The following is a 21549-nucleotide window of genomic DNA, read 5'->3' on the forward strand; positions in this document are numbered from 1 at the left end:
GGTGTGGGAGGATATTTTTAATCTGAATAGGGTAAGGTTATTGGGATAGTCTATGTTTCTTTGTTTTATTGAATAATCATTGGGTGGCAGGGTGGGAGGGAGAAAATGGTTGGTTATGCATATTTGTAAGTTGAATATGTTTTTATTAACTTATTATATGACTAGTCTTTAAGCCCGTTACATTAATGGGTGCTAGAATATATGTATGTCTGTCTTTCTTTCTTTCTGTCTCACTCCCTGCCCTTGTGTCTTTCTTCTTTTCTTTCTGTCTCCCTCCCTCCTATTATTTGTCTTTCTTTCTATTTGTCTCTCTTTCTGCCCCCTATGCAGCATTTATCTTCCCTTGTCCACTTTCCTGTACAGTAGCCATATCAGCATTCCCTCCCCCTCCATTTCCTTGTGCATCAGCATTTCCCTCCTCCCTACTTCCCTGTGCAGCATTTTCCTCCCTCGGGTGCTAGAATATATGTGTGTGTCTGTCTTTATTTCTTTCTCTTTCTGTCTCCTTAGCCACTTTTTCCTGTCCATTCTCCCTTCTTTTTACCTCCCCTGTGTCCACCACCACCCCTTCACTGCTCCCCTTATCCAGCAGCAGCCCTTCTCCCTTCATTTCCCCCCCCCCCCCCGTCCATCAGCATCTCTTCCTGCTCCCCCTGTCCAGCAGTAGGCCTCCCTTCATTTTTTCCCCCTGTCTATCAGCACCTCTTCCTGCTCCCCCTGTCCAGCATTATGCCTCCCTTCATTTTTCCCCCCTGTCCACCAGCACCCCTTCACTGCTCCCCTTATCCAGCAGCAGCCCTTCTCCCTTTGTTTGACCTCCCCCCTGTCCATCAGCACCTCTTCCTGCTCCCCCTGTCCAGCAGTAGGCCTCCCTTCATTTCCCCCCCTGTCCATCAGCACCTCTTCCTGCTCCCTCTGTCCAGCAGTAGGCCTCCCTTCATTTCCCCCCCCTGTCTATCATCACCTCTTCCTGCTCCCCCTGTCCATGGGAGTTAGTACAGGGCCGGTCTCTGCCATTCTCCCCAGAGTTTTTTATTTACTCGGATAGAGTCCTTGCCGCCCCCCCTTCCCTTCCCGCGTACCCAATTAGGAACTCGGCGATTCAAGCAGCCTGTGCAGCAGTCTTCACACGCTGCTTCGGGTTCTTCTACTGCCCTGATTTACTCTGGCACATCCCTGATGACATCATCAGAGACGCGGCAGAGCAAATCAGGGCAGTAGAAGGGCCTGAAGCAGCGTGTGAAGACGCCTGCACACGCTGCTTAAATCGCCGGGTAGGTAGTCGGGTCAGCGGCAAAGGAAGGGGGGTGAGCGGCAAAGGACTCCTGTGGTCTGTTGCGGAGGGCAGCCCGGCTCCATTTATCGATTCGTTCTGGAGAGGGGGGGGGCAAATGCGCTGTGTTGGGGGGAAGGGTAGGCAGACATGGGGACCGGGTTGCGCGCTTTCACGCTCAGTATATTTCGCAGCTTCTGTGGTGCCTGAGCTGCAGGAGAGGGAGCGGGTTGTGCGTGGCGGGGGAGGCCCCGACTGCCCCAGCTGCAGCTTCTTCGTCGTTGAAAGCCGCCGCCACAGCTCCTCTCTCGATCCTGGTGCAGTTCTAGAGAGGAGCCGGTACCATGCACAGTGAGAGGCGGGGGGTGAGGAAGTCCGCCGCAGCTGTGTAACTTTTTTTTTAATTTGAAAGCCGCCGCCGCAGCCGGGGCCGCGCATGCGCAGTCGTGTTTTCACGCATGCGCGGCCTAGCATTTTATTATATTAGAAAGAAACACATTACCCCAGTGCATGAGTGAACTAAAAACGCAATCTGATGATCTTACATGGATAGATTTTTCTGCAGGAAATTAATCGAGAATGAAACAATAGTGGAAGTGGAATGAAATATAGGTTCATGATAGGCTGATAACTTTTTTGGAATCACATCTGAGACTTCACTTGACAAATCTATGCAGAGAGGCAAAAGTTCTCATTGCTTACGTGACACCCGTTGCCTTCCCATGTCTTCTTGCTTTTGTTCCAGAAGACGCACCGTGTGGTGAAGGTGGTCAGAGAGCACAGGAAATATGGCTGCCCTCTCCACCTACTGCCGTTTATGACTGCAGCAGTGATGTGATAGCATCCTGTCTTGTTCTTCAGGAGTTCTGGTGGCAGGACCCATGCAGTTTCCTCAGCTGTAAATCCAAACAAGACAGACATCATATGACTAGGCAACATGGTGAATTCAGTCATCCAAGTGGACTAAGGTCACAGGCAGAAGTCCTAGACAGTGGCGTACCTAGCATATGTGACACCCGGGGCCCATCATTTTTTGACACACCCCATCTGTACGAAAAACATGATTTTTAGTAACAAGCCACACGTCACACATGAGTACCTAGGAAAAGGCAGCATCTTACATACTGCAGTGAGCAGTACAACATCAATACACCCATTGTAAAACTAAACAAGCCAGACAAGTACAGATCAATCCTACACCATCAATCCTAACAGAAAACACCTTCGCCTAGTATGGAATATGTCAACACAAACTAACCCCTCCCCCTTTTACAAAACTGTAGTGTGGATTTTAGCCACGGAGGTAACAGCTCTGACGCTCATAGAATTCTACCACCACGGCTGGCGCTAAAAAACGCTCCACAGTTTTGTAAAAGGGGGGATAAAATAGAAATACATAGACAAAGGTTAAATTGAACCAGCAAGAAGCTGGACTCTGCATACAATGCAACACCACAGAAACAGTGACACATGTCTCCTAAAGCAACAAATAAATAGAAAATTTTTGTTCTACCTTTGTCTTCTCTGGTTTCTGCTTTCCTCATCTTCTTCAAGTTTCAAGTTTATTTGTTATTTGATTAATCACCTATTACAATTACTAAGCGATGTACACATAATAAAATAAATTTCTAAAATGTACATAAAATAGAGAGTAACATTAACAAGGGTATAAAATCATCAAAAACAAGCAAACAATAGGACAAAAGGGGAAGAAATACAATGTTCGATAGGAAAGAATCAACAATTAAGGTTAAACACAAAAGGAATGGGAGGACAAATAAATAATTGAAGATCAAAAATGCATAAAAGAGCAAATGATGAAAGAGCAATTAACATTTCAATTAGGTATTGAAAGCATCTTTAAAAAGAAAGCTCTTAAGTTGACTCTTAAATTTTTCCAAATTCTTCTCCTCTCTTAAATAAAGTGGGAGTGAATTCCAAGTCTGTGGCGCTGTTACAGTAAAAATGAATTGCCTTCGAGTGTTAATAATTTTAAGAGAAGGAATGACCAACTAAAGTTGGTCATTAGATCTTAAAAATTTAGGAGAATTATATGGAATTAAAACTTTGTAAATAAAAGCAGGGGTTTTATATAATAATGATTTAAATATGAGTAAAGATAATTTATATAAAATTCGGTATGATACTGGGAGCCAATGTGCCTTTTGAAGTAATGGAGTAACGTGGTCAAACTTCTTAGCCCCCATAATTAATTTAATAGAGGCATTCTGGATTATCTGCAATCTTCTGATTTCTTAAAAACCGGAGAGATCCCGGAGGATTGGAAAATAGCAAATGTCACGCCCATCTTCAAGAAGGGCGCAAGGGGGGACCCGGGAAACTACAGGCCGGTGAGCCTGACCTCAGTCCCGGGAAAGATGATGGAGGCACTGATTAAAGACAGCATCTATGAGCACATCGAAAAAAATGGGCAGCTAAATCCGAGTCAACATGGCTTCTGTAAGGGTAGGTCATGCCTCACAAACTTATTGTACTTCTTTGAGGGAGTGAACAGCCAGGTGGATAAAGGGGAATCTATAGACATCATTTACCTTGATTTCCAAAAAGCCTTCGACAAGGTGCCACATGAGAGACTGCTTAAAAAGATATGGAACCACGGGGTACAAGGGGAGGTCCACCGATGGATCAAAAACTGGCTGGCAAACAGGAAGCAGAGGGTTGGCGTAAAGGGCCACTACTCAGACTGGAAAGGGGTCACGAGCGGAGTTCCGCAGGGGTCGGTGCTGGGACCACTCTTGTTCAATATCTACATAAATGACCTAGAGGCGGGAACTAAGTGTGAAGTCATTAAATTTGCAGATGACACCAAACTATACAGCAGGGCTCAAACCAAGGAAGACTGCGAGGATCTCCAAAAGGATCTAACGCAGCTGGAAAAGTGGGCCGAAAAGTGGCAGATGAGCTTCAACGTGGGGAAATGCAAGGTCATGCACGTGGGGAAAAAGAACCCGATGTTCACATACAAAATGGGGGGAACATCACTAGGGGTTAGTAACCTGGAGAGAGACCTGGGAGTGATGGTAGACGCAACACTGAAGGCATCGGCGCAATGCGCCACAGCCTCTAGGAAAGCAAACAGAATGCTGGGTATCATTAAGAAGGGTATTACGACCAGGACGAAGGAAGTCATCATGCCGCTGTATCGTGCAATGGTACGGCCGCATCTGGAGTACTGTGTCCAGTACTGGTCACCGTACCTCAAGAAAGACATGGCGGTACTTGAGGGAGTACAAAGAAGAGCAACCAAACTGATAAAGGGAATGGAAAATCTCCCATATTCTGACAGACTGAAGCAGTTGGGACTTTTCTCCCTGGAAAAGCGAAGACTTAGAGGAGACATGATAGAAACCTACAAGATCCTGAAGGGCATAGAAAAAGTAGACAGGGACAGATTTTTCAAATTAAGGGGCACCACAAGTACAAGGGGGCACTTGGAGAAATTGAAAGGGGACAGGTTTAGAACAAACGCTAGGAAGTTCTTCTTCACTCAGAGGGTAGTGGACACATGGAACGCGCTTCCAGAGGCTGTTGTAGACAAGAAAACATTAAATGGTTTCAAAGAAGGTTTGGATAGATTCCTAGAAGAAAAAGGGATTGGGGGGTATAGATAGGTATAGACCATTGCTCAGGCAATGGGCCTGATGGGCCGCCGCGGGAGCGGACCGCTGAGCAGGATGGACCTATGGTCTGCCTCAGCGGAGGCAACTTCTTATGTTCTTATGTTCTTATGTTCTTTTTGTGCCATTCCCTTGAATAAAGAATTGCAGTAATCAATTTTCGAAATAATCATTGAATGAATTAATATATTCAATGATTTGGGACATAAGAATTTCGAAATAGACCTTATTTGACGTAGTCTATAAAAGGAAGCCTTAACCACATAACTAACGTGGTCGTGGTAGGTTAGATTTTCATCTAGAATAACACCTAAAATCCGAATCTTGTTTATTTGTTTAAGAGTAACCCCTTGGATAGTAATGGGAACAGCAATTTTTTGATTGTCTTTCCAGGGGAAGAGCAAGGTGTTAGTTTTGTTAATGTTTAATGACAGTCTATTATTATCAAGCCAGTTTCTCATTGATAACTGCAATTTCTGATGAACTGTTAGGGTCAAGAGGATGTAAAAGTTGTATATCATCAGCATAAGCAAATACGGAGAAGCCGATAGATTGGCAAAGAGTCATAAGAGGAGCAAGAAAAATATTAAACAGAAGTGGGGACAGGATAGAACCTTGTGGAATACCATAAGAGACTGAAAAACTAGCAGAAATAGAATCATTAAAGGAAACTATAGAAGATCGATTGTCTAAATAAGATCTAAACCAGAGAAGGACTTGCTCAGTAATGCCTATGGATTGTAATCTATTCAATAAGAGATCATGATCAACCGTATCAAAAGCTGCCGAAAGGTCAAGTGAGATCAGAAGAACAGAGGAATGATGATCCAGATGGTAGAGTATTGAAGAAGTCATACCTATCAGAGAATGTTCAGTAGAATGATGTTGTGGGAAACCTGTTTGGTTTGGGTGTAGAATATTTGTTTGTTCTATAAAGTTTGATATTTGATTGAAAACAATTTTCTCTGTTATTTTTGCAAGAAATGGAATATTTGAAATTGGCCTATAATTTGATTTTTCTTCAATACTTATTTTGTGATCTTTAACAATAGGGTGAATAATGGAGGTTTTCCAATCCCTAGGCATAATGCTGTACTGTAAACTTTCATTGATCAGAAAAAGTATTGAGGGTCCGAACATATCAATATGCTGTTTAAGGATAAACGGGGGGATTGCCTCAGTTTGCATACCCTTTATATTAATTGTTTTGATCAAAGATTTAAGTTCTTCAATAGAAGGAAGATGAAATTGTGCGCATTTTGCAGATAGCAACGATAAAGCTTCTGAGGCCTCTTGTTTAATCAGTATTTCTCGGTTTTTACTAAACTTTTCCCTAATATTTTTAACTTTTTCCACAAAATAGGTTGCAAGCTCTTGTGCTGTTGGTAAATGGCTGGAAGATTGCTCTAGTTTTTTGGAAGATGGAGTAACTGATTTTAGAATTTTGTATAAAGAAGAAACATTTCTAGCTTTTAAAATTTGATCCGAATAATATTTCTTTTTGGCTTGATTTATTTTTTCCTTGTACATATTAGAGTGTACTTTAAATTTTTCTAAATTAGGTTGATTTTTGTTTTTCCTCCAACAGCGCTCGAGAGATCTCAATTGTTTTTTAATTAATGTAAGTTCTGCAGAAAACCAAGGATTAGCACATTTTCGGGCTGAGATATATTTAGTTTGAAATGGGGCTACTTTCTCTAGTAAAAGATGAATAGAGTCATTCCATAACGATAGAAGGTCATTTAACATATTAGATTTAGAGTTTGAAAAATTAAATTGAAAATTGGCTGCAATTTGATCAGTAGATAGCTTACTGAAGTCTCTAAATTTAATTGTTTTACTAACTGTCACGTTTTTAATCATTGGAGATAGATAGGATACTGGAATTAAGTGGTGGTCTGACCATGGGACTGGCAGAGAAGAATCTATTGTAAAAATTTTTATAGAAGCAGCTGATGTTATGGCCATATCAATAGTATGCCCTGCTTGATGTGTAGGATGAGAAATGAGTGTACAAAAATCCATTTGATTAAGCAGGGTAGAAATATCTTTGGTGTAAGTATTGTTTAAGTCATCAAAATGTATATTAAAGTCCCCCAATATCAGAGAATTAGAAGAAGATGAACCAAATTCAAATAGCAAAGATTGCAATAAAGAGAAATTTTCACAGTTTATAGGTGGGGGGAGATAGATTAATAGAACATCTAATTTAGGTTTAGCTCTAAGGGAGAATTGTAAGGACTCTCTTCTTTCCATCCATTGTCTGCCATCTCTCTGCCCCTATATGGCATCTTCTCTCCTTCTATGCCCCTTCCAGAAACCGTATACCTCCCCCTTCCATCTCTCCTTTCACCCCCATTGGTCTGGCATCTCTCTCCTCTCCTTCACTCTCCCATACCTCTCTTCTGCAATCCCTTTCTTCACTCATTTTCCTTTTCAATTTATTTTCTGCATCCATCTAGATTACGTTCTTACTACCCTCTCATCAATTTCCTTTTTTACTCTCTACCTACAGCTTGCCACCTCTTTCCCTCACCCCCTCCGGTATTTCCCTAACTCAATCCTTTTTCCCCCCCATCATGTGCCCTTCTTTTATTTATCCCCTCCTTCCATCATGTGCCCTCTTTCTCTACCCCTTCCATCTAACTCAGGGGTGTCCAACCTGCGGCCCCAAGAAGTATTTTGTGTGGCTCCGTTCACGCTTGAGGTTGATGTGGTGTTTTCTGTCTTGCCGGCGCCCTCCTCCATCTTCCTGCAGCGTTCGCTGAAAGCTGCAGGCAGCAGATTCTATGTGCCTCTTGTGACTGACCCAGAAGTGTTCCCTCTGATGTCGCGACGTCAGAGAGAATGCTTCCAGATCAGCCACAGGAGGCGCATGGAAGCCGCTGTCTGCGGCTTTCAGCGAATGCTGCAGGAAGATGGAGGAGGGCGCCAGCAAGACAGAAAACACCGAGGCACCCAGCAAGACGGTAAATACCCTTGAGCATTGTTGGGGGTGTTGCCTGGGGGTTGGAGGACACACAGGACAGGTTGGCTCGTTTGGCCTTCACGGCTGCCCGGATGGTGATAGCTCTTCATTGGAAGAGCTCAACGGTGCCTACCCTGCCGATGATGAGAGAGAAATTGGGCTGGGTCTGTGAGCGTTATAGACTATCTGCTGGAGGTGTGGGGGTTGATTTCTCGCAGTGGAGGGAATGGATTGTGCTAGAACTGAGGGGTGATGGGGAGGGGGCGGTGATTGGATTCCTGGGTGGTTGGGCTGTTTCTTGGATATAGGGAGTTAGGGGCTCCACTTGGTCTTCTAGGTGGTTGGGGAAGGTACTGGGGAGAGGGTTATTGAGCTGCCTCTCAGAGGGTGGGGAAGGGGGTGGGGATCTGTTTTGTTCTAATAAAAATGTTCAACACAGTCCTTGTGCTGGTAGGCCATAGTTGTTTGGTTGTTACTTTTCAGGAGATTGGGAACCTTGTGTTTTTCTTGTTTCCTATCTGTGTTTAAATAAAGAATTACAAAAAAAAAAATCAACGGGCTTAGGAACTGGGAGTTACAGACACCAGCAGCAGTAGCCCTTCAAGAGAAGGCAGAGAGGGCTGGGGGCAGGAGTGAAGGAGACAGAATGAAGGGAAAGATAGAGGGGAGCATGAGCCATAAGATGGAAGAATGGAGGAAGTGAAGGAAAGAGATGCAGAGGTGAGGGAGATAATAGAAAGGGAGAATTGGGTTTCTGAGAGAGGGAAAGAGATGGTGCAATTGGGGAGAGAGAAGGGGAAGAACATACTGGGCCGGGGAAGCCTCCTGGACTTTTTTTTTAAAAGTATAGAGGGGAAGGGTATTAAAAGAAGTGTTAGATTGGATGTGGGGAGAGAGCTTATAGGGCCAGAAACAGATGACAGAGAGTTGATGGCCAGAAACAGGGCAGAGAAATGGTGGGCAATAGTCTGAAGGGAGAAAAGTTGGACCTGGGGTGGTGTGGAGAAAGAAGGAAAGAGATACTTGAACGGAGAACTGTTGGGAAGAGAAAGGGAGAAATGGTGGACCTGGGGAAGGGAGGCAGGCAGGGGGAGAGATGGGATGGGGGCAGTTGGAAAGAGAAAGGGAGAGAAATTGGATTTGGGGATGGAAGGGAGGGAGGGAGAAATATTAGGCCTGTGGATGGAAGGCAGAGAGAGGCAGCATCTCTCTTTTTTACCCTCTATTTCATTGTTCAACATCAAGGGGGGGAGGGAAGAAGAAAAACAGAAAAGAGAGGGAGCAAAATGTTGGACCATGGGGATAGAGGAGCAGAGATGGACCCATAGGAGGGCAGGAGGGAAGAGAACTGGGATAAGAAGATGCTAGGAGATGGAAAGAAAAGGACAGGGAATTATAGCCTGACCAGAGAAGAGATGGAGGGTGATTCTTAAAGTGGTGAGCCAGGTGGATGAGGTCAAAAGGGAGATGACAAGATAAGTGACAGAGCAGTGAGTACTGTGGTAGAAATGTGGTAATGGGGAGTAGAAAGCAGGAAATAGGAGGCTGGGAAAGGAGTGAGATGGGAAATGGGAGAGTTAGGAACTGAGAGAAGATAGAGAATTAAGAGGTAGCTGAACATTTAAAAAGAAGAAGGGTGAGAAAGAAGGCAAGATTTGAGTGGACAGAAACAAAAAAAGAAAAGAAAAAGTTAAGAAAGCGGAAAAGGAAAAATCAATACATTGGAGACAGGCATACGAAGGAAATGGAATGAGAGAAGAAGAGAAAAAATGGACAGCAGACACTGGAAAGAGAATTAGTTGATGACAGACAAAAAGCAGAAAGAGAAACTGGGACCAAGATGATGGAAAAACAAAACATCCAGACAACAAGGTAGAAAAAAAATTGTTCTATTTTGAATTTATTAACTGGAATATGTTAGTTTTGGATAGTCATATATAGCTGATTTGGGGGAGGGACTGGAGCCCATAATTAGTGGATGGGCACCAAAGTTTCTCCTTGCCTGAGTTCTATTTATAAATACTTGAGCTAGTGGGTGTCAGCATAGCTATTGCTAGCAATCAGCATTTTCAGTTGGCATAACTAATGTCAACAAAGGCCTATGGGAAATTATCTGACTCTGGAATGTTGATCCTCAACAGCCTATTTCAACAATGAATACTCAAAACCTTTCTCAACCTCATATGGAATTCCACAGGGCTCTATTCTTTCCCCTCTTCTCTTCAATATTTTTTTGTCCCCTCTTCTAAACATCTGTCAATCTATCGGTTTTACATCTTTCGCTTATGCCGATGATATTCAATTATTGCACCCCATCGATCCAGGAAATCCAGACGAAATTTCAATAATCAACAAGAAATTAGACTCAATAAAAGAATGGTTGAACACCAACAAATTAGCTTTAAATATCAAAAAAACAAAATCTATGATATTCCCTTGGAAAAAGGACATTTCATTGGACACTGCCTTTGTCCTAGACAATATTCCTTTAGATTCTATTTCCTCATTAAAAATTTTAGGTATTATCGTGGATGACAAGCTTTCATTTCACGAGAACATAGGGAACACCGTTAAATCATGTTTCTATAAATTACGTATGATTCGTTCTATATCCAAATTTCTTAAACCTAAGTCTTTAAATATATTGATCCATTCGTTGATTATTTCCAAAATCGATTACTGCAATTCCCTTTTTTTCAATATACCGCAAAAAGATAAAAGGAGGCTACAAATCATTCAAAACACTGCAATCAAACTAATTTATAACGCAAAAAAATTTGACCATGTCACCCCTCTGTTGATAGACTCCCACTGGCTTCCCATTGCTCATCGAATCCCGTATAAAATATTACTGCTAGTTTTTAAATCTTTGAACTATAATGAACCTCAGTTCATCACCAGACTGCTCATTCCTTATAACGCATCACGGAACCTTAGATCAGCATCAAAAAATTTGTTAACTGTTCCATCTTTAAAAATTATTGGTACTAGAAGACAAGACATGTTTTCAATTATCACCCCTACCTTATGGAACTCTATACCTCAGTATATTAGAGACATAAAGGACCTCGTTTCTTTTAAAAGAGCTTTAAAAACCTATTTTTTTAAGGAAGCTTTTAACATATGAATCTTAGATTTATAAATTTTGTTTTATTAACACTAGGCTTAATATCCCTTAAATTTGCTTTTTCCCTTCCCTCAGTTATTTTTTCCCTTATATGTATATTTTCCTCTACAAATATATTGTAACTTTTCCCCTCTACCCGCTTGTTTCATGTGTGTTAACCCAGTATGTTGGTTTTTTTTTTTTGGCTTTTTTTTTTAATTTAAAGGTCAATGAATTTGTATTTATATTTTACCTGAATTGTACATCGCTTAGATATTTAATAAGCGATTTATCAAGCACTAATAAAACTTGGAAACTTGGATGAAGAATTCTGTGCTCCTGCACAAAATTCACATACATTAAGCATCCAGCCAGACTAGATTGTTTATCAAGAAGATAGGCTGCTTGAATGGGACAAAGAAGCCAGAGACTAATCCCATCTACCATGCCTGCAAGTATCACACCTTCCTTATCAATTAAATTAACCATTGTTTCAAACAGTTTACAAATTCTAAACAGAAAGATACTGGGACATACAATAGTTTCTATATTCAGAATAAGATTCCAAGCTATAAAAACCTCCTCTCTGCAACACACATGAAGCGCTCTCTTTCTCTGTCTATCCTTCTCTTTATCTATGGAACCCGAAACTTAGACCATCACCCCATCCCCCTTTCTCTCTCTCTCTCTCTCTGGCTCTCCTTAGAACTTCAGACTCTCTGTCTCTTTGCCTCTGAACTCTGTAAGGCAGGGAAACTGCTTTGCTCTCTACTTAATTGTAATGCTTATAAATATTGCTTTTCTGTAAGCCTATTTCTATAATATATTCTTTATGCAATCACCTCTGGCTGTGTTTCTTATTTGATTCTACTCCTGGTGAATCTTCTGTGAGGGAACTGAACCTGGGACCTGGCGTTTGTAAGGGCGCCTCTAACATAACCCCACCAACCATACATTGTGGGGGCCTGACTAACAATCCTTACAGTGGGGATTCCCAAACCCTGCCAACTAGAGACATCTTCCTCCAGTCTTACAATTCCAAATCTCCAAGCTTTGCAGCCAATGGCAATATCCTCAAGCTGCCACTGCTTTCATACATAATTTCTTTATAATGTCACTGGGGTACTAATAGTTAAATAGTTAAAACTTTTCTCTGACAGTTTAAATTCTCAGCACCGACAGCGTTCTTTTGACAATGTTACCACATCGCAAACTTGAAGCATTCTATCAGCATTGAAAAGGTTTTTCAGTTTACATATAATAGGGTCTCCTGAAAAAGGAATTGAAACGGGGCCACGTAGAGACCCCGAACCTGTTATAAACTGAATTATCAAGCTGCTCTCAATTTTCTCACAGAGCGATGTTCATTTGAAAAGATTTGTAAAGATAAGAAAAAACAAAGTATTTTCATACAAGTGTTTGAAAGACTGTAAAGACATTTATTTATTTATTTATTTTTGTAATCAAACTTGGAGCGTAACCAGCACTAATAAAGTTGCAACGACTGAAAAGTATACTTTGGTTCATCACTAGAGGGCGCAACTCTCTTCTTGAAGAACTCTATACCTCTGAGTGACTTTCAAACGTGACGGTTGCAATCCTGAAGTTTGGTTACCAATTTGAATGAGAAGACAGTTCTTTTGTTTGAACTGCTTTCATACATGCATGAATGCCAAGGGGGGGGGGGGCAGGGAGGAGGGAAGGCAGCCACTCTGCAATATTGCTGCCAGCTGCAAAACTTGGGAAGTTGGAGGGGGAGGAGGTGGCCGTCAGTTGCTGAGGCTTGGGGATCCCTACTAGCTTCAGCAGGGGAGATATTCATTTTGAGGGAGCCTAAGCTCAAAGTGGGAGGCCCAGAAAAGCAGTAATATTTACCCTGATTAAACGATCCTCCATGTGCACTGCTGACAGCTGATTCAGCATCCCTGCTCTGAAGAGGCACACCTTAGCTGTAATAGAAGTGAATGGGAGAACCAGGAGCACACATCCCTGCTCATCAGAATGGGGATGCGGAAGCCTGTGGCTGCTCCCACTGTCAGCGGTACACGTGGAGGGATCACTCAGTCAGGGTATTACTGCTTTTTTGGGTTCCTCTCCACAGTGTCCCTTTAATGAAGGTTTATTATTAGATATGTACATCTTCTATATTAGTGATTGCAAATTTGGGACCTGCTCGATCTTTTTTTTTTGCTCATCGGCTAGTGTTAGTGTTTGTGAGGCTCCAGAAAAAAATTTTTGGCCATTGCGGCCCAGGGAAGCCAAAAGGTTGAACCCCCCCTGATCTAGCTAAAGAAGCACTGCCTGGGCTTTGCAGTTCCCAATTATGTCTCCAGCAGGATATATATTTCAAATCTGATATATTCTAATGACAAAATAGAAATAAAATTATTTTTTTCTACCTTTTGTTTTTTCTGGTTTCTGCTTTTATCTTCTTTTCACTCTTCCTTCCAGCGTCTGTACTGTCTCTTCAATCCAACATCTGCCCGTTCCATCCACTGTCTGCCCCTTCCAGAAACTGTCTGTCTCCCCCTGCCATCTCTCCTCTAGACACCCCCCCCTTTTTGGTCTGGCATCCATTTTCTTCCCTCTGTTCCCTCATGGTCTGGCATTTTTCTCCTTTCATCTCTCTTTCCCTCCACCCTGTGGTTTTTAGCATCTCTCTCTTCTCATTTCCTCCACTCAGATCTGATATCTCTGTCTCCTTCCCCGTTCTCTGGCATCTCTCTCTCCTCTCTCTCTTCCCTTTCCTTCTCTGGTCTTCCTTCTTTATTTTCTGTCTCTGTCTAAATTAAATTCTTTCTTACTATGCAGTCCTCAGTTTCCCTATTTTCACTGTGTCTACCCACAGCATGCCACCCCTTTCCTTCACCCCTCCACTATCTCACTAACTCTAACTTCTTCCCCCATCCAGCATATGTCCTTTTTCTTTATCCCTCATTCCATCCAGTATATGTTCTTTTTCTCTTCCCCCCTTTACGCAACCCCAACCCTTTATTCTGCTCTTCCCATATTTAAGTTCTTGTAAACCGTGCCGAGCTCTACATCTGTGGAGAAGATGCAGTATATAAACTTAAGGTTTAGTTTAGTTTCTCCTCTTCCATTCAGCATTTACTCTCCCTTCTCCCCACTTCCATCATCTGCCCTCTTCTCTCTCCCCACTTCCATCATCTGCTCCTTCTCCCCACTTCCATCATCTGCCCTCTTCTCTCTCCCCACTTCCATCATCTTCCCCTTCTCCCCACTTCCATCATCTGCCCTCTTCTCTCTCCCCCTTCTCCCCACTTCTATCATCTGCTCTCTTCTCTATCCCCCTTCTCCCAACTTCCATCATCTGCCCTCTTCTCTCTCCCCCTTCTCTCCACTTCCATCATGTGTCCTCTTCTCTCTCCCCCTTCTCTCCACTTCCATCATCTCCCTCTTCTCTCAATTTCTCCATCCACCACAGGCCCATCTCTCTCCCTTCTTCTCACCTTTCCGATTTTGGCAACAAGATCAGTAACGCCTCCCCCGCGATGACACTTAAGATCGGCAATGGATCTCCTTCTACCCCCTGCATCAACAGAACTTCAGATCGGCAACGCAGCGCTCAGTCCAAAGCTTCCCTCTGACTCAGCTTCCTGTTTCCGCCCAGGCAGTTCAGTCAGAGGGAAGCTTTTGACTAAGCACCCCGTTGCCGATCTGAAGCGCTGTTGATGCCGGGGGTAGAAGGAGGCCCGTTGCCGATCTTAAGTGTCATCGCGGGTGGGGGGAGCGTTGCCGATCATGAATTGTGTCACAGGGGGGGCCGCTGATGCCGCTCATCGCCGTTGCAGCCCAGACACTGCCAATGTCCCCATTGCGATATTGCCCTATGCAGACCGGCACCGGACGACCCGGACCTGGCCGGCTGTGCACCCCCATAAGGTGTGCACCCGGGGCGGACCTCCCCCCCACCCCCTCTCGGTACGCCACTGGTCCTAGACAAAATGGGGGGTTAATTCTATAACAAAGCACCTGATAATCGCATATTTGATCAAGCAAAGCAAGTCCTTGCATTCCTTTATAGCACACTAGCACAACTGGTTCTGTATGTGTCTTTGTGCTGTGGTGGGGCCGTGGGGGCCAGCGGGCAGCCCACGACTTCCACCACAAGCACTCGATCCTACACCCCTTGAAGTACCAGTGGAATAAGGCCTCAGTCTCACATGCCTTTCTAATTTATTCTTGTTCAGATGCTTTTTCCTTCAAATAAGCTTTCATTCATATGCTTTGTGCTACAAAGTCCTCAAACAGTCTCAGCGCATGTGAAATGCCCAAAAGAAAAAAGAAACATTCTCTACACAGTCTCAGTCAGAATGACTTCATTTGTCTACAGGATGGCTGGCCCGCTCAGCTTAGTCCTGACAGCCTCTTATTCTGGCCACAAGACTCCTCCTGCACCTTAGCTTCTCCCAATATTCTTCACAAGTTTCAAGTTTATTTAAAATTTCTTATACCGCCTAATCAGCCTTCTAGGAGGTGTACAATAAAAGTGCCATAAAATCAAGCTAAAAATGAGTAATACTAAACAATACCAGGGTATATTGGTTCAACAAAGACATGACAAATGGGAAAATGGGCAAGAACGACAGTCTTTGGAGAAAAGAACACAGAGGAGGGAAAACACGATAGGTGGGGGTAAAAAAAATAGGCACTTTCCTTGTACTGTTCATGTCAAAACCCACTAGGAAATTCTTCTCGGCACCTTTGACCAGAGTGCAGGGGAATGAGTTGGTTCTAATCCCCCAGCTTTCAACCCCCTTTCCTCCCACCAGGTTCTGCTTTTGCCCTAAGCAGTAGTTCTCAGGATTTTCTCACACACACCAACTACTTTTCCATCCACTTTCAAACATCAGGGTTTCCATTTACTCGCTCATCTCTTCACTTAGCCGGTCCACTCCATGCTCCAATTTCCATGGGATTTTCATCCTCACACAGCTGCTCACCTCTCTCTGACTGTGGGGATAAACAGGAGCCAGGGACAGCTTCTAATTCCCTGCTAATCTGGGCTTGGGAACCTTTTCTTTTCCCACCTGGTTCTCCCTTAAAGCAGAGTTCTTGCTCTCTTGGCGTTCTGACCTGTCTGCTAAATACTACAGCTGGCTCTACTTTATCTCTGTCTCTTCCTGCTGGGTAACCCTTAGCACCCTGGGTTGAACAGGGTGCATCCTAGCTCTCTCAGACACCTCCTTTGTTAACCCTTTCAGTGTCAAGAATCATTCTCTGTGGCTTGCAGTACATCTGTTCAGGGCTTTCACAAAAGGAAGAATAGCAAGGCTTACTAATAGAAATCTCCCTTGTCTAATGTATTTCTGCTTTAATTCTACCCCCATCCCCCGCCTGTAGAACTTGGGGCAGTTTTACCTCTGGCAGAGTCAAATGCAGGATTTCTACCCGTGACAGGAGGTGCCTGTCACAATGCTTAGGTGCAAGCACTTTAACACAAGGATGTGGATTATGGAGGATCTTGATTTGTTGATGTTGATGGACTCAGGCGTTCCATTCTGATCTGGTCTTGGTACAACCATCTCTGTTGCCTGCAGGATGGTGCAGGTACAGGATCATCAGCATTACAGAAGGGAACCAACAGATGAAGGACGGAATCCACTAGATGACAGGGGACAGGAACCAACAGATGGAGGACAGAATCCACTAGACGCCATGGGAGAAGGACCTTGCAGAAGAACAGAGAAGGAAGAGACCCAGAAGAACCCAGAGGGAGGATCTGAGGACCGCTCCAAAGATACAGACCTGAGGCCAAAAAGGAAGCTGAAGAAGGGGAAATCAGCAATCATAGTGGGAGACTCAATCCTGAGAGAAGTGGACAGTCACATAACAGGAGGGAGAGAGGACCGGCTAGTGACATGTCTCCCGGGGGCAAGAACGAAGGACGTCACTGACAGAATCGAGAGGATTCTGGAAGAAGTTGAGACGGAGGAGACAGCAGTGATAATCCACGTTGGAACCAACGATGTCAGCAGAAGAAATTACAACAGGACTACATTAATCGAGCAGTTCCAGACCCTGGGAAGGAAACTGAAGCTGAGGACAAGGAAGATAGCTTTTTCTGAGATCCTGCCAGTACCGAGGGCGGATGCGAGGAGGAAGACCGAGCTGCATGCAATAAACGGATGGCTGAGGAGATGGTGCGAAGAGGAAGGTTTCCACTTTGTAAGGAACTGGACCACTTTTTGGGGAAAGAACAAGCTCTTCAGGAGGGATGGACTGCACCTGAGCACGGCAGGAACAAGAATGCTGGCAAACAACTTCAAGAATGAAATAGACAAGGCTTTAAACTGAGGAGAAGGGGAAAGCCAACAGACAATCTAACAACGACGCTTCGGACTAGAGTATCAAATGAAGATACTCTGCAGGGAAAAAGTAGAGAAAGACTAAAGGACGAGCAGGAAAATTGTGAAAAAGGTCCAAAGGATGAAATACAGGGGTACAAGGAACAAGTGAAACTAGAGAGCAAAGAGAAGAACGAACAGCAGGAGATAGAGGGACATGTGAAATTGGGGAAGCAGGCTGAGGACGGAGAAGGCATGCCGCAGAAGGAGGAAGAACAAAGTGAACCTCAGGAGCTGACAGCCCATAAGGGAGTCGGAGGGGACACCAAACCACGAGAAAAACCAGCAAGGAAAGCAAACAACCGGGACTTAAATTGCTTATACACAAATGCAAGGAGCCTAAGAACCAAAATGGAAGAGCTAGAAGTCATAGCCAACAAAGAGGACCTAGACATAATTGGAGTCACAGAAACATGGTGGTCTGAAGACAACAAATGGGATGTGGTCCTACCAGGGTACAAACTCTACAGGAGAGACAGGACATATAAGAAGGGTGGAGGAATAGCGCTATACATAAGGGGCTCCATTCACTTGACCAGGATGGAAACAGCAATAAGGGCGGACGGTTAAGTTACCAGGAAGAAATGGGGCTGACATAAAACTGGGACTGTACTATCGCCCACCAGGACAACCGGAAGCCGTAGACCAGGACCTGGAGGCTGATTTGAGGCAGCAATGCAAAAGCAGAAGTGTGGTGGTGATGGGGGATTTCAACTACCCTGGGATAGACTGGAGCATTGGACACTCCAACTGCGCGAGGGCAATAAAATTCCTGGAAGCTGTGAAGGACTGTTTCATGGAACAGATGGTCACGGAACCGACACGAGGAGATGCCACTCTCGACCTAATCCTCAACGGACTAGGGGGACCCGCAAAGGAGGTGATCCAGTGCAAATTAGAAGTAGGAACATCAAAGGTAAAGAGAACCACGACGACAGCTCTCAATTTCAGAAAAGGGAACTATGACGCTATGAGGAAAATGGTGGGAAAGAAACTCAGAAGTGGCTCAGGGAAGCTGGAGACCGTTGAGAAGGCCTGGTCCATACTCAAGGACACGGTGCACAAGGCACAAAACCTGTATGTCCCCAGGTTTAGGAAAGGGTACAAAAAGAATCAAGCAAAAAACCCGGTGTGGATAACAGATGCAGTGAAAAAGGCGATAGGGGACAAGAAAATATCGTTCAGAAAATGGAAGAAGGACCAGACGGAAGACAACCAGAAGGAACACAAAACACATCAAAGGGAATGTCACCGAGTGGTTAGGGAAGCAAAAAGAGAATATGAAGAGAGGCTGGCGAGAGAAGCGAGAAACTTCAAACTGTTCTTCAGGTACGTAAAGGGGAAGCAACCGGCAAGGAAGAAAGTGGGACCGCTGGATGATGGAGACAGAAAGGGAATGGTAAAGGAGGAAAAAGATGTAGCCGACAGGTTAAACAAGTTCTTCTCGTCGGTTTTCACGAGCGAGGACACATTCAATGTTACGGAGCCCGAGGAGATCATAAGTGGGGATCAAGATGAAAAACTTGAGCAAATAGAGATAAGCCAAGAGGATGTCCTCCGACAGATAGACAGATTGAAGAGCGACAAATCACCAGGCCCGGACGGAATCCACCCAAGGGTACTAAAAGAACTGAGAAACGAAATAGCGGAAACACTCAAGCAAATATATAACCTATCCTTAAAAACTGGTGAGATCCCAGAGGACTGGAAAATAGCAAATGTCACGCCTATCTTCAAGAAGGGATCAAAGGGTGACCCAGGAAACTACAGGCCGGTGAGCTTGACCTCGGTTCCTGGAAAGATGATGAAAGCACTGATAAAGGACAGCATCTGCGAGCACATAGAAAACAATGGACAGCTGAGGGCGAGCCAGCACAGCTTCTGCAAGGGAAGGTCATGCCTCACGAACTTACTGCACTTCTTTGAAGGGATAAACAGCCAGATGGACAAAGGGGAATCCATTGACATCATTTACCTTGACTTCCAAAAGGCCTTCGACAAGGTACCCCATGAACGGCTGCTCAAGAAACTGGGGAACCACGGGGTGAAAGGGAATGTCTACCAATGGATTAAACACTGGTTGGAGGGCAGAAAACAGAGGGTTGGAGTGAAGGGCCAATACTCAGACTGGCGATGAGTCACGAGCGGAGTTCCGCAGGGGTCGGTACTGGGACCGCTCCTGTTCAATATCTTCATAAACGACCTGGAGACCGGGACGAAATGTGAGGTTATTAAATTTGCAGACGACACCAAACTCTGCAGTAGGGTTAGAACCACGGAAGACTGTGAAGACCTGCAAAGGGACCTTGCGAGACTGGAAGAATGAGCAAAAAAGTGGCAAATGAGCTTCAATGTAGAGAAATGCAAGGTCATGCATGTAGGGAAAAAGAACCCGATGTTCAGCTACAAAATGGGGGGATCACTGCTAAGGGTAAGTAACCTTGAAAGAGACCTAGGTATGTTGGTGGATACAACAATGAAAGCATCGGCACAATGTGCGGCAGCCTCCAAGAAAGCAAACAGAATGCTGGGTATCATCAAAAAGGGTATCACGACCAGGACAAAGGAAGTCATCATGCCGCTGTATCGGGCAATGGTTCGCCCGCATCTGGAGTACTGTGTCCAGTACTGGTCGCCGTACCTCAGGAAGGACATGGCGGTACTTGAGGGAGTCCAGAGAAGGGCAACTAAATTGATAAAAGGTATGGAAACCTTTCATATGCTGACAGGTTGGAAAAGCTGGGGCTCTTCTCCCTGGAGAAGCGGAGACTTAGAGGAGATATGATAGAAACCTTCAAAATCCTGAAAGGCATAGAGAAGGTAGACAGGGACAGATTCTTCAGACTGTGGGGAACCACAAGTACAAGGGGGCACTCAGAGAAATTGAAAGGGGACAGGTTTAGAACGAATGCTAGGAAGTTCTTCTTTACCCAGAGGGTGGTGGACACATGGAATGCGCTCCCGGAGATTGTGATAGGGCAGGGCACGCTACGGGGGTTCAAGGAAGGTTTAGATAAATTCCTGAAGGATAAGGGGATTGAGGGGTACAGATAGAATACAGATAGATTTAGAGATAGGTTATAGGAAAAGGCAGGAACCACCTAACAGGTCATGGACCTGATGGGCCGTCGCGTGTGCGGACTGCTGGGCGCGATGGACCTCTGGTCTGACCCAACGGAGGCAACTCTTATGTTCTAGGAAGATAATTGGGATTGCATTTCACACATGGGTGTAAAACTAACACTGTGTAGAGGATGAATAGGAAAATAAGTATCAGTTAAATGTTGGAAATGCTTCTTGATGCCAGCAGCAATGAATGAATCCGTTGTAGAAACAGTAAGACGCTTGAGCAACTGGGCAAGTGATAGAAGGATGTTGCAGATGGTAGGAGCCTGATCAGCAGACAAGACATCAAAGGTAGAGGAGACACAAATGAGGTCATTGAAATCCAAAAGCAGCTTTTTTGAATCATCGGATTCAGTTGCCAGTTGGCTAAAGTTATACTTATTGATACTAGATGCTGGTCTATCTAGTTGGAACAGCCTGTTTAAGGCTAGTCTCAATCTTTTGGAGAATGATGCAGGGATAACATTTGTTTCTGTCCCCATATCATTCTCTATTCTCATCCCACTAAGACCATGAAATAGATCGATACTATCTCCCCTTCATCTCACTCTCACATATCATATACTTATCGAGTGTAAAAAATGACAGGAGCAGTTCTAAGTCTTACCATCTTGCTTCCCTTGTCTAGGGAGGGTCATAGTGAGATCAAAGTGGGTGGCATTAGGTTGATATTGGAAACCCAAGTAAAGTCTGAATGGGAGTAACGGGTCAGACTTCAGTTGTACTATGAGACTCTCTTGCTCGGAAGTCACGTTTACTGCTATCACCAGGATCTGCTCCACACTCATATTGTGTTGGGTTGTGAAAGCTTCCATGTTTTCGTGTCTTGATAAAACAATCTAGAGTAGGAGAAAAAGAGGGACATTTGGATAAGGAATGCTGTGGTGAGGCATATTTTTGGCTAGAACATTAACCTCTCTCTATAGGATGTTCCTCTGTGACCAGTCCTACTGGCTGTTGTGTAGATCTCTATGATCCCTCTAGGACAGGGGTGTCCAACCTGCGGCCCCATGAAGTATTTTGTGCAGCCCTTGTCAAGGGAGATACAGTGTTTTCCTCTGCTGCCCCTG

General features: G+C 44.3%; 1 protein-coding gene across 1 annotated transcript in view; it reads right to left on the reverse strand.

The window, feature by feature from the left end:
* Positions 1-21549, reverse strand: part of PKD1L3 (polycystin 1 like 3, transient receptor potential channel interacting) — a 192975-nt gene that overhangs the window by 136106 nt on the left and 35320 nt on the right. The window contains exons 9-10 of the mRNA XM_033941262.1: positions 21087-21318; positions 1976-2169 (exon numbers count right to left, since the gene is read on the reverse strand). Coding sequence (XP_033797153.1) covers positions 1976-2169; positions 21087-21318 — 426 coding nt within the window. The remainder of the gene's footprint in view (positions 1-1975; positions 2170-21086; positions 21319-21549) is intronic.

Source organism: Geotrypetes seraphini, chromosome 4, assembly GCF_902459505.1.
Source record: "Geotrypetes seraphini chromosome 4, aGeoSer1.1, whole genome shotgun sequence".
NCBI lineage: Eukaryota > Metazoa > Chordata > Amphibia > Gymnophiona > Dermophiidae > Geotrypetes > Geotrypetes seraphini.